The sequence below is a fragment of the Talpa occidentalis genome, unplaced genomic scaffold, assembly GCF_014898055.3.
Source record: "Talpa occidentalis isolate TD23 unplaced genomic scaffold, MPIMG_talOcc4v2.1 talOcc4.12, whole genome shotgun sequence".
NCBI lineage: Eukaryota > Metazoa > Chordata > Mammalia > Eulipotyphla > Talpidae > Talpa > Talpa occidentalis.
Window position 1 is genome coordinate 9,858,932 of NW_023601212.1, and position 15,626 is coordinate 9,874,557.

At 45.2% G+C, this 15,626-nt stretch overlaps 1 protein-coding gene across 5 annotated transcripts in view; it reads left to right on the plus strand.

Annotated features, from left to right (window-relative positions):
- The first annotated feature begins 10 nt into the window (after nt 1–10).
- Nucleotides 11–15,626, plus strand: part of LOC119240623 (long-chain-fatty-acid--CoA ligase ACSBG2-like) — a 28,338-nt gene continuing 12,722 nt past the window's right edge. For 3 of the 5 annotated variants that reach the window (XM_037505186.2, XM_037505190.1, XM_037505191.2), the window contains exons 1-7: nt 11–266; nt 4,531–4,630; nt 5,390–5,619; nt 7,038–7,126; nt 8,278–8,398; nt 8,801–8,887; nt 12,097–12,246. In XM_037505186.2, the coding sequence (XP_037361083.1) occupies nt 4,615–4,630; nt 5,390–5,619; nt 7,038–7,126; nt 8,278–8,398; nt 8,801–8,887; nt 12,097–12,246 (693 nt within the window). In that variant the 5' untranslated portion in view covers nt 11–266; nt 4,531–4,614. Of the gene's footprint in view, nt 267–295; nt 389–2,239; nt 2,310–4,530; nt 4,631–5,389; nt 5,620–7,037; nt 7,127–8,277; nt 8,399–8,800; nt 8,888–12,096; nt 12,247–15,626 lie in introns of those variants that run through there. The other 2 variants (XM_037505188.2, XM_037505187.2) reach the window with 2 other exon arrangements.

The window sequence follows — 15,626 nt, forward strand, 5'->3', positions numbered from 1 at the left end:
TCATAAGAGGTGACAGGGACAGAAGGTTCTGGAAGGTCGAATGGGATATTAGGCCTGTCCGGGAGGGAAACAGCTCATCCTCCTGCCTTCCATCACCCCCACCATCCAGGCAGACCGTGACAAGGAGCAGTGAGTGCTCAGTTTTCCAGGAGGGGTCAATTGTTTGTCATCTTTGTGGAAGAACAAAACATCTTGAGCAACCAGATGACTCAGCTCCCAAAGCCTCGCTGTGATGGGCAGAACCACAGCGTCTGGAGAGTAGGCAGGTGCCAGTATAGGGGAGGGGGTGTGGGGTCCTTTAGGGTTCAGCCTCTCTCATTCAGCAGCATCTTCCACCAAGAGTTGGACTCACCACAGACATACATCTTGGACTTGGACTAGACCCTCTGTATCTTTTTCTGTTGCATTTTCTATTTGGCGACTGCTGTGGTACAAGAAAGTTATTGGTTTTTTGAATATGAATCATTAATCTAGTCACTTTATGCAACTATTTTTATTTCCAATAGCTTTTCAGTTGATTTGGATAATTTGGGTCATCAATCATGTCATTTGCAAAATGACAATGTTGTCTCTTCCAGTCTTTTTGCTCTCTTTTTTCTTATCTTATTTCATTGGCTAAGAACCTCTGGATCAATGCTGACTAGCAGCAGTGAGAGCTGATATCTCTTATTCCTGACTTCATGGGGAAGTGTTCACTGCGTTTGCTGCTATTATGATATTTGTTGTATATTTGTGGTAGATAGACTTGACTGAGTTAAGGAAATGTCTTCCATTTCTTATTTGCTAAAGATTTTCACTGAAAGAGGAAATTATAGCAGGTGCTCAAGAAACACCAAGAGAAAGGCTGAGACCCAAAACTGAGAACAGGCTTTCATTTTGAGGTGGTAGAAATGTTTTGGAGCTAAATAGAAGTGATGATTGCACAAGATTGTAAATGTACTAAATGCTACTGAGTTGCTCACTTTAAAATGGTTGATTTTGTGTTATATGAATCTTACCCCCATCAATGAGTATGTAAGAAAGATTCCTGGTGGCGGTTCAGCTTGAAAGAGACCAGGGCAGGTTCCCAATGGCCACAGGTGCTGGGGACATCATGATCTGAGACATCTCACCTCTCAATCCATCTTTCTATTCTCAGGCATCAGTGGTCAACTTTGGGACCAGAGTGCTTGCATTTTGCTTTATTATTCCCAATGAGGTAATGACCTCAAACAAGCGCTTAGACCAGAAATTTTTTTTGAATCATAAATCTGTCCACATATCCATTCACCCTCACAAATGGTCACCTTTTTTATATGTTAGCCTGCACCTCGCTTTTTCAATTAAGCATTATGGCTTAGAGAACATTCCCTAACCTTGAGCATACATTACCTTGAAACTGTAAACTTCCAGGTATTCTTTTTCCTAATGGAGATAAGATTCATAAAACATAAAATTAACCATTTTTGAAAAAGATGTATTTATTTTTGCATAGAAGAACTGGGGTGTAGGCCAGAGGTGCAGGGGGTTGGGGGTGAGAGACAGAGACAGAGTAGGGAGCAGAACAGGTGGATCTAATCCCTGAAATACACTGGAGAGAGGGGAGCAGTGGGGGAGACAGGAGAGGTCTGCTGTGCCATATGTGCCAGCACCCTCACCGGGGAAAGAAATCATGCTGCAGTGGCTGTTGCTGGCCTGGTAGCTGAGACTTTAACCCCTGCACCATCATGGAGGCCCAAAATTAACCATTTTAAAGTGAGCAACTTGGTAGCATTTAGTACATTTACAATCTTGTGCAACCATCACCTCTATTTAGCTACAAAACATTTTATCAGCTTAAAAGGAAACCCTATTCTCATTATTGTCACTGTCCACTACCCCCTCCCTGGAAACCTTCAACATGCTCTTGAGCTACATGGATTCACCTGTTCTGGATATTTCACATAAACAGAATCATACACTCTGTGACCTTTCGTGTCTGGCTGCTTTCACTCAGCATCATGTGTTCCAGACTCATCCATGTTGTAGCAGACATCGATGCTTCATCCCTTTTTATGGCCGAATAATATTCCATTGTATGGATGGAACACATTGTGTTTACCATTCATCCGCTGGTGGAGGTTTGGATGTTTCCACCTTTTTGCTATTGTAAATAATGATGCGCTGAGCATGGGTGTACATTTCTGGTGTTTTTCTAGAATATTTCTGGTGTTTTCTAGAATATTTCACCCTATAGACGTTCCATAACTTAAATTACCAGTCTCTACTGCTGCATATTGACATCTGCTCCAGTTCCTGCTATTCAAACAGAGCTGCGGTGGCCTTCCTTTGTATGTAGTTTAAATAATTGGTGAATATTTCTTTTGTGTTTATAGCTTCATCTAGATAAGTTGTATTTGATGGCTTGTTTTGTTCTACTGACTGATACACTCTGTATATATAAATTCCATTGAGACTCATTCAAATTCATTTTCAAATGTGCCATCCTAGCTACCCGTATTCACTAAAATGTAAAACCAGCGTCTGCTAGTATAGAACTGGGTAAATATTGTAGAGTTTCATTCACCAGAGTATTATCATCAGGGTTTCTCTGCTGCATGCCAGATTCTGACAGAAACATTTGGTGTTGTAGAACATTACTGCAAATCTAGAATTTAGAGCAATCGTTGACTTCTTGTATCATGTACATTGTTCATTGGAAGGAACAAATTCAATTTTCCTCTATGAAAACCACTGAAGCACTTTTTTTTCTTTCTTTTTAAAGATTTATTTATTTATTTATTTATACAAGAACTGGGGTACAGGCCAGATGTGCGGGAGGATGAGAGGATTCACCAGAGACAGAGCAGGGAACAGAACAGGGAGACTGACGAAATACACTGTTGAGGGGAGCAGCGGGTGAGACAGGAGAGGTCTGCTGCGCCTTGTGAGACCCTGGAGGGTCGGCCAGGATCGATCCAGCGCTGCAGAGACTGTGGACAGCTTAACGGCACAGTTCTCAACCGCCTGCGCCACCAGGGGAGGCCCTGAAGCACTTTTAATCAATGTCAAACAGCAATTTTGCCCCCAGAGGAACAGCTGAAAATGTCTGGCGACATCTTTGATTGGAATGAACTTGGATTTGTGCTTTTAGTTACACAAATTTGATAGGAGAATTTGATTAAGGAAACGTGAATGACTAATGTTTAAATGTTTGGGAAGATGGATTTTTTAAATTTAAAAACTTATTAAGCAACATTCTTCTAAATATTTATATAACTGTATTAATCTGCTTAGGGTTGCCATAGCAAAATATCACACAAAGGATGACTTAATAGAAATTAATTTTCTCTTGGTTCTAGAGACTGGAAGTCGAAGATCAAGGTTATCAGCAGGGTTGGAGTCTGGTGACTCTTTTTTCGTTTGCAGATGTCTGCCTTCCTGCTGTGTCCTCACAGGGCGGAGGGAAAGCAGGACGCTGCTTCTTTTCCTCCTCCTATAAGTTCACTAGCCCTATTGACTTAGGGCCTCACCCTTATGCCTCATTTAACCTTAATCACCTTCCTAGGGACCCCAACTCCAAATACTGTCATATTGTATGTCAGGGCTTCAACATATCAATGGGGGGGAGAAACAACTTAGTCCATGATGATTACTATTAATTTATGTTAATTTTTAGAGGGATGTTACTTAAGAATTAACACACTGGAAATCAAACTAAGTTAAGCCCCTGTGGATGGGCTCATGACAATGTGATATTGCATCTGAGTACATACTGACAAATGTCCTCCAAAGGGGCTGCATTTGTTTTTATTACAAGATATGAGAATGGTTCCCCACAGACATATGTATTTTAAAGTCGCCCTTATCTTAATCTGATAAGTAAAAACTGCATCATAATATTTTCTATTGCATTTCTGTCATGACTGAGATGGGGCATGTTTTCCTGCTTTTATAAGTCATTAAAATTTTTCTTTTCAGAGAACTGTCTATTCATGCCTTGCCCATTTTCCCACAGGGTTACTGGTCTTTTTATTGACTCATCAGAGTTCTTTACATATTAAGGAAATCAGACCTCAATCTATCAGATGAGTTTCCCCTATTTTTATTAGATGGGTTTTCTCATATTTTCTTTGTAATTGATGTTTTGTTTTTAGTATGCTTTGCTGTTTTTAGTATGCTTTGCCATGTGGGAAATAATATAGCAAGATTTACTCTCTTTTTTGCATTTTCCTGTCTTAGTATCTTTAAGGCAAATAAGCCAGATGAGAAATCTCCTCTGAGAGTTTCTTTTACTTGGGAGACTTCAAAATATTTTCTCAACCACAGGAGAACATAAAGGCCTGGTCCCTACGTTCTATCCATTTAAGAGTCTCTTGGAAACTCACAGACTGAAAGGCCACTGGACTTTATGGCCTGGCCTATGAATCACTCTCCTCTACTCTGAGGCCCAGGACAAGAGTGATTCATTGATCCCAAGATGGTAGACAGACATGACCAGTGAGTGGGAGTTGACCTCAGTCCTGAGACATTTTTGCCAGGCCTGCTAAGTCCATGCTTTGTGCCTTGCAGTGCTGTGAAGAATGATCTCTGCAGACCTGGAAGGGTTGATCCCCAACAACTCAAGAAGAGGTGGCTGAGGAACTTGAAGTAGATATGAGTGATACAGATGGTAGGTTATGGGCAAGAGAACACTGAATTGGCCAAGGTTTTTCATAATCTGGACTTAAAGAGTCATTACTCGGTCATTCCTTAGCTGAGGGGCTGGAACCTGAGGGGGTGGGTGGTGAGGGGGTGTTTCTACACCTGCTAAGGCATGGAGGTGTCACAGGTGAGCAGTTGACAGGTTATCTAACTGAGAACTGAAATCTGTTAGCTACGTGACATTGGCCAAGCCACTTGCTCCTTCAAAGATCCATTTGTATTATTTGAAACACGTAGGAATCGATATCAGCCCTTCTCCACTAGGATGGTAAACATGTGTGGGTTACGTGCCCCGGAACCACATATAAACACAGTGCAGATCTAATTTCAAGGTTGAAAGGGACAGACAGAAGCAGCTTACTTTGAAATGCATCAAGAAATCAGATGGAGTGATGGATGGATGGAGGAGGGTGGCAGAGATGTGCTAAAGTAAATACAGCGAAATGCTAGAAGGTGTGGAATCTAGGTGGTAAGAGGGTATTTTCTAATCAGTCTGTTCAACTGTTTTGTACGCTTGAAATTTTTTTCTCATAATAAAATAGTTGAGAAAGGGGTGAGAGAAAAATAAGAAAAGGAAGCTGGAATAGAGGCGTGTGGATCATGTGATTTCACCCAAGAATGGGAGGCGCTCAACTTTCAGCACTTTAGGTCCAAAAAGATACCCCCCCCCCCCAAGTAATGCAGCGAATAAAAACATTTGCCACCCAACCTTGCTGACTGTTTGCAGTTACTCCCCGGCTGTGGACCGTTCATCAAGACAGGGAAGTTCTTCTGAGGCTGTCAAAACACGGTCCAGGCCACGAGGTCCCGATGACCGTGCCTGAATTTTTCCAACAGTCAGTGAAACGATTTGGGGCTTATCCAGCCCTTGCATCAAAGAAGAAAGGAAAGTGGGATCTTCTGAGTTTCAGCCAATACTATGAGGCTTGTCGGAAGGCTGCAAGAGCTTTGATTAAGGTAAAAGATTCTTCCCTCCCTCCCTTCTGTCCTCTCCTTCCCTCTTTCATTCTACACATACATGCATGTGATGCAACATATACATGCATGTGATACAACATATATAAGGCACCACGAGATACAAAGGTTAATTGGTGAACATTTTCCCTCCAATCTTTAATCCCTCTCTTATGGGGGAAGTCGTGTCTATTTGGAAAATAATTACGTGTGCATAGGCTATCATTTCTACATGTGCTTCTTTTTCTTTTTCTTTTTTAAAAAGATTTATTTATTTATTTATACAAGCACTGGGTACAGTCAGAGGTGCGGGAGGGTGAGAGAATTCACCAGAGCCAGAGCGGGGAACAGAACAGGCAGTCTGACAAAACACACTGCTGAGGGGAGCAGCGGGTGGCAGGAGAGGTCTGTGCGCTATGTGGGACCCTCACTGATGGCTGGGGACCGAACCGGTGCTGCAGAGGCTGCGGGCAGCTTCGCAACCCAGTGCTCAACCACTGCGCCACCAGGGAGGTCCTACATGTGCTTATTTTTACACGTGCGTTAACATACCACACTCACAGTTCGGCGTCTGGCTTTTCCCCTTAGCATACTATCGTGATGTATTAGTTAGCTACTGTGGCATCATATTTATCCCACGCTCCAACGTGGTCATTCAAAATGACCAACACTTATTACCTCATGGATCATGTGATCCTGCCATTCTACTTCTGTGTATATGCTAAGAATAATTGACAGCAAGAACGCAAACAGCTATTTGTACATAAACCCAAGTTCACAGCAGCATTTCTTTATGCCAATAGGTGGGAGTAATCCAAGTGCCTATTGATGGGTTAGTGGATAAACACAATGTGGTCCACCGAGACAACGGAATATTATGCAGCCATAAAGAGGAAGGGAATTCTTATACATACTACACCATAGGTGAACCTGGGGGACTTTACGCTCCATGAATGAAGTCAGACACAAAAGGACAAATACTGTTGATTCCACTTACAGGAGGGCCTGAGAGGAGTCACATCCATAGAGACAGGAACTAGATGGTGGGTGCCCTGGGCTGGGAGAGGGGAGTTAGTGTTTAATGGGACAGAGTTTCAGTTTAGGAATCTTAGAAAGTTTGTACTTAACGACACTGAACTGCACACTTAAAATTGGTTAAAATGGTACAACTGAACTATCTAGAGTTCACCACAATAAGCAATAAACAAAAGGGGTGTTGTATAGAGAAAAGCAAACCAGTCTCCCAATAATCCAAAAAAGATCACGCCCCAGATGTCGGTCTCAATACCGGCGTTTTCCCATGTGACTTCATTGGGCTTTGGTGTCCGCTCTCACACAGCCCAAGGTTCAGGCCTCAGCTGGAAACAAAATATCTCCTTATTTTTCTTTTCAGTTTATCTGTTTGTTTTTTGCCTTCCCAGCTGGGCTTGAGGCGCTTCCACGGAGTCGGCATCCTGGGCTTTAACTCCAAGGAGTGGTTTATTGCCTATCTTGGTGCCATCCTTGCAGGGTAAGACCACGCTGGGGTTTGCTGGGGAGGTGGGCAACTTGGGCTGGCTCCCACGGGGGGTTTCAGAAGAGGCCTCAGGTTAGCAGGCTGCATAGAGCACAAACAAAGGACTAGCAACGTTGTTACAGAGCATCCCTGATATAAACATGGGTTGCCTGGCTGTGGGTCCTCACCCAGGAGCTTAAAAGGGACTTATGAATACTCCACTACAGGCATACACAAAAGGTTAATAAAAGGTTTATTTACAAGGGAAAGGGAATTAAGGAAATGTACAACTCAAGGAAAAAAATAGGGAAATAAAGTCTTTAATGCGTCCTACCCGATCCACCAACCTGGAAACCCAAAGGCACTCTCCGAGCTGGCCGGACGCTGCAAGCTGGCGGGGAGCCAAAATGAGGGATTTCCCCCCCAAAGCCCAGGTGTCTGTTTTATAGTTTTATACCCAACCTGGCTGCTTAACCCCACTCTCAGGTCCCAGCCTCCTTCCCTTGGGTGGTGATGGGATGTGGAGTTCCCAGTGTCTTTGGCTTTGGCCTGGGGTGGGGGTGGAGTCCACAAAGCCTGTGTGGAATTAGCTTTAGGACAGCCTTTCCCCCTAACAACTTCAGTATAAGCCATAAGGACTAGTGTCTGTGAGGTGCTTCTATAACCTGGTAATAACAAGACAGGCAGAGTTTAAATGGGTAAAAAGCTCAAACAGAACAGTCGCCAAGGAAGCAGCCAATAAGCCCTTGAAAAGATGCTATTTGTCACTATGCATCCGGGAAATGCAAAATGCAGCCAAGATAGAAAGGTTAAAAGAAGGCAACACGCTGTGGATGGAGGGCACAGGAGCTTGGGGGGGATCCAAACCCCCGCTGTCATTTACTGGCTTTGGGACCTGAATGAGTGAGCTCCCTACACTGAGCCCCATTTCTGCCACCTGTAAGTGGGGCCATGTGAGGGCCCCACAATTCAGCATCTCAGTGACATCGTGGCTGGGACACCTTTTTCTTGTCACTATCGGGGTTTTTTTGTTTCTTTTTTTCCCTGCTGTTGTATGTGTTAAGCTGTGAAGGGAGGCAGTTGTCACCTAGGCTTGCCTGCAGCCCATTCCCCTCCCCCACCTTCCAGAACACGCTAACCTTAAGGTGTGTGTTTTCTTTTCCCAGGGGAATCAGTGTTGGCATTTATGCCACCAACTCTGCAGATGCTTGTCAGTACGTCATTGCTCAAGCCAAGGTGGACATCCTGCTGGTTGAAAACGACCTACAGCTAAAGAAAATCCTTTCGGTAAATCCCGACCCAGACCCAGGGCTTCCCTCCAACCACCCAGGGCGACTTCTGGGCTCTGACAAGGTGTCTTTTTGCTCCCAGGTAGATGCTAATGATAAGCTGGGGTGATGGAGCTTGCCCCAGGCGCAGGTTGAGAATTGTCCAGCAGAGCAGAGTCCGGCCAGGTGGTGGCTGTCTTCACCTGCCTTAGCTGGTGGAGGCTCAGAGACTCACTGCAAAGAACCCTGGAGTCCTAAAATCCGGTGGTTTCACATCAGTCAAGGTCACTAGCAAGGTTTTTCACTGGGCAGGGAAGAGAAAAGAGGCCGGTTGCTGTAGGAGGGAGTTCAGGACGTGCATCCAGCTTTCGTATTTCCCAGGGCTGAGGTGCTATGTCGACCACGCAACACTTTGTTTCAGAATGCGCGGCACATGATGCAGACCCCGCTCAAAGCAATCGTCCAGTACAAGAACCCGTTGACGGAAAACATCCTGAACTTGTACAACGTAAGCGTGGGAGGGGGGCAGTGAGCAAAGGGTGGGGACACAGCCTCCAAAGGGAACTAGGCGGGGACTCCCACAGAAAGTGGCAGGTGAGCAGGGGGGAGGGGCCTCACAGGGAAGTGGGTGGGGCCTTGAAAGGGTGGGTGGAGCTTGGCAAGGAGAGTGAGCTGGGGCTTTTGGAAGGCATTTTTTAGATGATCTGGAAATGTATGTGTTCTGGTTATTTATTGCTGTGTAACAAATCACCTCCAAAATCAATGTTATAACAATAATCTATCCATTTTTTCAGAACATTAAAGTAATCAGGAAAAAATACTGCATCATTGAAAATTAGGCGTATTAAAACTCACATTTTAGAAGTATTTTATGTATATCCAAACCAAAATGTATTATCTTACTTTTGATTAAGACTATTGATGATTTTAATATATATAAATATAGATATATATAAAGGTGCACATTTCTGTTATGACTTGGAAGGACTATTGGAACCAGTCTTTATTTAAAATTGTGATATTTCATTCATCATGGATTTTTTCTTCGTCTTGATCGCATTTGCTTTGTTTTTGCATGCCTTTCAATCTGGCACAGAGGTGTAGTCCCTAGTCCTCATTCTGGTCCCCACCCTGCAGCTGGGGCTCCTCTGGCCTCCTCATCTCTGTGATGGAGAAACCTGTCTAAGGGGGTGGCCCTAAGACACAAAGAATAGGGGTAGATGGGAGCAGGCTTCGCCTGTTATTGAAGGAGGAACTCCTGGGGAGAGCCAGAAGCCATAAATGTTGCAGTCGTGTTTTGAAAATACACTCTGCCTGGGGGTCTTTTATAATGGGGGGGGGCGGCGGAGAATGTTCGCATGTAAGCAACAGAGGCACACTTAGGCCAAAGGAAATTTTTGGGTTTGTGTCTAGGATTATTTTTTTTCTCAGAAGCCAGGGCAGGCAGCTCGAGAGGGACCAGGACAAGTTCATGTTAATTGCCATGGAATTAGACCCGCAAACGCATGAATCAAATCAGAAACCCTACAAAGTCCTGGAGTTTATTTGGTTTGCCCTCCGTGCCAGTGGGAGTTGTAGGTGGTGCCTTCTGGCCTAACCACTGCACTAGACCAGGAAGATGGCTCACTGCGAAAGACAATGGAGCAGAGCTACAGGCTTTTAAAAAGTTAAAAGTGGCCTCACAGCACGTATCTCCCGGGACCTTTTGACAGCGGCTTTGGGGATGGTGCCTGGTGGAGACAGGTGGAAACCGCTGCTGTCAGACCTGAAATGCAGGAGCAGACCCTGCCGCTGGGCGAGCTCCCTGCCTGAAGGCTGGCAGGCTGGCTCACAGCCAAAGCCGGGTTTGCATCTTTTATGATTTAACGTAGAATTTAAAACTCATGTAAAGTTTTTTCTTTTTTAAAAAGTAATGAAACAGGCCTGTTTTCTACTGAATTACTTTGCAGATAAGTTATACTGGTTGCTGTTGAGGAAAGGTGGCATTTCCACGTTTGCCTTAATGGCAGTGTGTGCAACTGAGAAAAGTGCTTCGGGCAGCCTTGCTCTCCTTGTTGCTACGGACCTTCTGGACCTTCGGCTCGGATAATTCTTTGTCGTCAGGGACCCGACCTCATGGCGGGTGTGGACCCCGTCCCCAGTCTCCACCCACTGGCTGCCACTAGCAGCCTCCCAGATGAAATAGCCAGAAATGTCGTCAGGCATTGCTAAGTCTCCTGGGGGCAAAGTCACTCCTGGTTGAGGAGGGTGATTTAGAGGGGACAGTTTTGTGACATCAAATAGTATCTACTTCTCTGCAGCGGGGAGGAGCGCCTGTGATTCCGTTTAGGAATACGATTGTTAGATCTGAGAGAACAAGAGTCTGAGAAACTGGACAGGTGGGGTGTGGCCGACTCAGGCAATTAACTGAGCAGATTGTGATACTTGGAATGGGACTTGGGGCCAACATCAGGGTTCCACAGAGAGGACTGGAGGAGACCAACTTGGGTCCAGTGTCTCCCAATCTAATAATCTGTGACCCTGCAAGGACCGGGTCCTGGACAAGCCATTAGAGGACACCTTTGGGGGGCGGGGGGCTTGGGCATCTCTCAGACAAAGGACAGGGACCCCAAAATGTTTGGGTGTTGCAACACACTGGCCAGTTCTGGAGGACTTCAGGTGCCCTCCAAATTGAACACAGGGCATCACCCTCATCCAGAACTTTGAGGGCTCTGTAGTAGAATTTTTGCAGGTCCAGTGCCATACTCAGTTCCCACAACCCAGCCGTTTAGGCAACAAATTTCGATGGTAGTTAAGGGCACAGGTCCTGGAATGGCACCTTCTTCGGTTCTTCTCTTTACTTGCTGTGTTACTTTAGCACCTCAGCCTCAGTTCCTTCATCTGTCATAGGGAGACTCATGTGCCTGTTATCTGTAAGGATGTCTTTGGTCGCAAGTGACAAAAGCCTGATCCCAAATGGCTTAAGAGAAAAAGATAATTTGTTGATTCATGTAACCACAACCCAGGGCATGGCATTCAGGCATAGCTGGAACCAGGGGTTCAATTAATATGACCCAGACTCCATTTTGCTCTCGTGATTCCACTTCAGCCTTGTTTCCCCCAAAGTTCTGAAATGGTCGAGCATTTCATGGGACTACAGCTTGACTCATTCATGGCCAGATGACCCATTCCTATCCCTGCACTTCCAGCAGATGCCCTGAACTCCACGGTGCTTGGACACCTTAGGTCACATACCCAGACATGATACAATCCCTGTGACCCAAATAGATGGATTTCTCTGACTTAAACCCATCGGGGTTGACTCTGAAACTGGGGTTGGAGACTGCCCCATCAATCTGTTAAGACATTTGGAGTGTGGAGAGGAATCTGGGAGTGCAGAGAACAAACGATACCCAACTCCACTGTTCTAAGCACCTTAAATATATAAACTCATTTACTGCTTAGAACCACCCAAGGAGCTGGGTCCTGATATCATTCCTGTCTAACAAACGAGAAAGGGAAGTGCAAGCAGCCACAGTAGCCTGCCCAGGAAGCGGAGGGGCAGAAGCAGACATCTCAGGGCGTTCGTAAGAGGCACCGGGACTGGCACAGCCTAAACCTCTCCTTGCGCTGGGGATCAGGCCTCAGGAGTAGCCGATGGAACCAGACCTGGGTGGAGCCAGGCAGCTCCTGCCAAGCAGAGGATGGGCCCCCAGCCTCTGTCTTTTCTTTCCATAGTGGGAAGAGTTTATGGAACTCGGCAACAGCATTCCTGATATCCAGCTGGACCAGATCATGGAGAGCCAGAAAGCCAACCAGTGTGCTGTGGTCATCTACACCTCCGGCACTGGGGACTACCCCAAGGGAGTGATGCTTAGCCATGACAACGTAAGCACAGTTTCTGGTGGTGAACTTTGTAGTAACCAGATCCCTTTACTCTGGGACACTGATGTTCAGGCTGTTTTAGTTTTGACCCCCTGGGGCCGGGTGGCATTTAGGGATCTAGCCACAGCCAGGTCCTTAACGTGGGCTTAAGTCCCACAACCTCTTCAAAGGGGGAAGCATAGTGCAGGTTTGAGATCAAGGACTTTGGAGCCAACCTCGGTCCAAGTCCCAACTCTGTGATCTTGGCCAGGTTATCCCCAAGTCTCAGTTTCTTCATCTGTAAAATGGGTGTGATGTAATAGTCCCTGCCACAAAGACTGGCTTGGAGGTTGGATGGGTTAATATTTGCAGAGAACTTAGAACTGCATTTGATCATAAAAATAAATACATTGAGGAGCAGTAGATGCATTCTGTGTTCAGGAGGTAAAGCAGAACTTGATGTTTTGGTCACTCAAGAAAAGCAGGGTGCATGGGGAAAATGTATGTATGTCTGGGTGGAGTCCCCCACTAATGGTAATTTAGGTCACTCTTATATAGGAGGAACAGATGCTAAAAGATTCCATTCCAGCCCCAGAAAAATGCAGACTTAGCAACAGAGACAGAAAGCAGATGGGTGGTTGCCTATGAAGCAGCAAGAAGCTCCACTTGCATGGATAGCTTTCCAGCTGCCGGTTCCGTGTTTATGGACTCAGCTAATCACCGATGTCACTTGATTGAATCCCCAGATTTGGAACCCAGGGCCAAGTAAAAGTTATATGTGGATTTTCGACTGTTTTGGTGATCAGGGCCCCCAACCCCTGTGTTCAAGGATCAGCTGTACTAGCTAACATTGCATGGCTTGCCAAGGGAAACAAGGAAACTTCTAGGGGAGATAGAAATGCGAGGATGATGATGGCTTCACGAATGCAGACACGTATGGATATTTAACAAATTATATACCATCACATACCACTTCATGATGGGGATACACACTTGTGAAAAATGTCATAGAGTGTCATTGTACAAACCCAGCCCACTCCACGCCTGGGCTCGATGGCATAGCCTACTGGGACCCCTGCCATGTATGTAGCTCACAGCTGATCAGAATGGTTAACTGGGGGCATGACCAGGCCTTAAATATGTGTGGTGTATTGTATGTCAATTACACCTCAATGAAACTGTTTTAAAAAGGAATGAGAAAGAAGTGTTAGTTAACTTTTGCTGCAGGCTCCTTACACCTCATTTCACACTGTTCTAAAAGTTTTACACGCAGTAAATCCTCACAGCGATTCTTTTGATTTTATAAGGCAGGTGTTATTTTCACAGGTGGGAAAATCCAAGGCCAGAGAGGTTAGATCACTTGGCCCAGATCACACAGCAAACAACCTGGTAGGGGCAGGACTTGGACTGGACATACTGACCCCACAGTTCCATTTTAGCTACATTGTAGCTCTATGTGGCTAAGGTGTGCAGATGCCCAAAGATACAATATAAAAATTTAAAGCTGGTTGTGGAACAGTATGCAAAGGACACTGTGGTTTTTGCAAAAATTTTAAAATGGTAGTGAGTGATGGGCATATGTTATCATTTTAGAGAAAAATATCTGGCAGGTTACACACCCAATTGACAAGGGTACCTCCCCTATAGAAAGATCACTAGTTCTTAAGTGATGCGTTTCTACCTTGTACGAGTTTTTCCCTGACAGCCTGGCTTAATCCTTGCCAGCAGACCCTGGCCTTTGCACTGGCTGTTCCCTCTGCATGGGGTTCTCTTTCCCAGAATGCTGTGCGGCTTGATCCTTTGTCTTCTTTCAATCCCTGTTCAAATATCACCTCTTCCATGAAGCCCTCCCTGACTTTGTTGTTTACAATAGCAAACATAAGTAAGCCACCCATTTGCACCTTAGTCCCCCTTTGGCTGCTTTTTTCTTATACTGACATATATAGTCACTTGTTTAAATAAACATCGGCTCCTTGAGGGCAGAACTTGTCTGTTGTGTCTTCTAGCATAGGATGGTTCAATCCACTTTTGTGGAATGAATGAATGAAAGTAATCTGATTAGACCTCCACCTGACCCTGGTGCTTATTATATTCCTAGTGGCTTCATGTGTGGTGAGATATTAACTCTCCCAGAATAGGGGTGACAAACATAAACCCTGGAGTGAGACTGCCTGGGTTTGACTTTGGATCTCCTACTTGCTAATTGTGTCTCCTGAAACAAGTTCTTCCATTCCCTGGTGTTCCCCCGTCTGCAGAATGGAGACAAGAGTGGTTTCTACCTCTTAGGTAAAAGGTTAAATTATTCAACATACTGTATCCATTAGCTGTTGCTCCTGACAAACCTTTCTTGAACATAGTAATTTAAAACACCAAGAGTGTGTAATTTCTGGGTCTGCAAATTGGGCATGGCTCTGCCAGGTGTTTCTTCTGCCCATGTGGTGTCAGCTGGGATCACTCAGCCATGTTCAGTCAGTGCTTGGGTTACCCTGGAAGGTCCTAGAAGGATTTTACTCCCGTCTCCATGTCTTGGCTTCCACCCAGCATGACAACATCAAGGCTGACCCTCTAAACAGTGCCTGGCTAGCCCCAGAGCAAGCCTTCTCGAAGATGAAAGCAGAAGTTGCAGTCTACCAAGGTTCAAAGTCAGGCAGCTGCTCTGAAACTTCTGCTCTATTTTGCTGGTTAAAATGGACCAGCCCTTTGAAGAGAAAGAAACTCCAGCTCCAAATAGGAGAGCAGGCAGAGAATCAGCAACTGTCTTCGAACCACCACATTTATATGCCTGGTATTGTGTGTCCTGTCACGCAACTGGCCCTGCGCTAGTTAACACGGTAACTTCCGGGCACCTGCCACCCCACACAATTGAAAATCCACATAGAACTTACTGTCAACCCTCCTGATTCTTGAATTCAGCATCGCTGGTTGGCTGAATCCATGTATGTGGAAGCTGAGGATAGAAAACAAAATGCTCTTATAACTGGACCCCTGAAGTTCAAATCCATGTCATCATCTTCACTGCAAGAAGTTAAAACTAGACCAAACTTCCCAACATACATCAACAGCTCAGAGTTTCTCCCGAGTAGGGTGCTGTGTGTCCACGGTGATGCATACACTAACCTCTTAGGAAACTGAAGCTCGGGGAGGGGAACTGATTTGCTCAAGGTGACAGACCAAAGGGAGGCATGAGCCAGGATCTGAACCCAGGAGTGTGTAAACCACTGTGCATCACTGTCTACACATGCCACACCCCTTGGGTGCTAGGAACCAGGCTCCTTGAACTACAGGCTATAGCAGTGCTTATGGGGGGCAGCCAGGAAATTAACAAATAAAATCACTAGAGAAATAGACAAAAGAAACTTCAGTTTAAGTGGCATGATAGGAGGGGACATTTAAATGGAAATTTA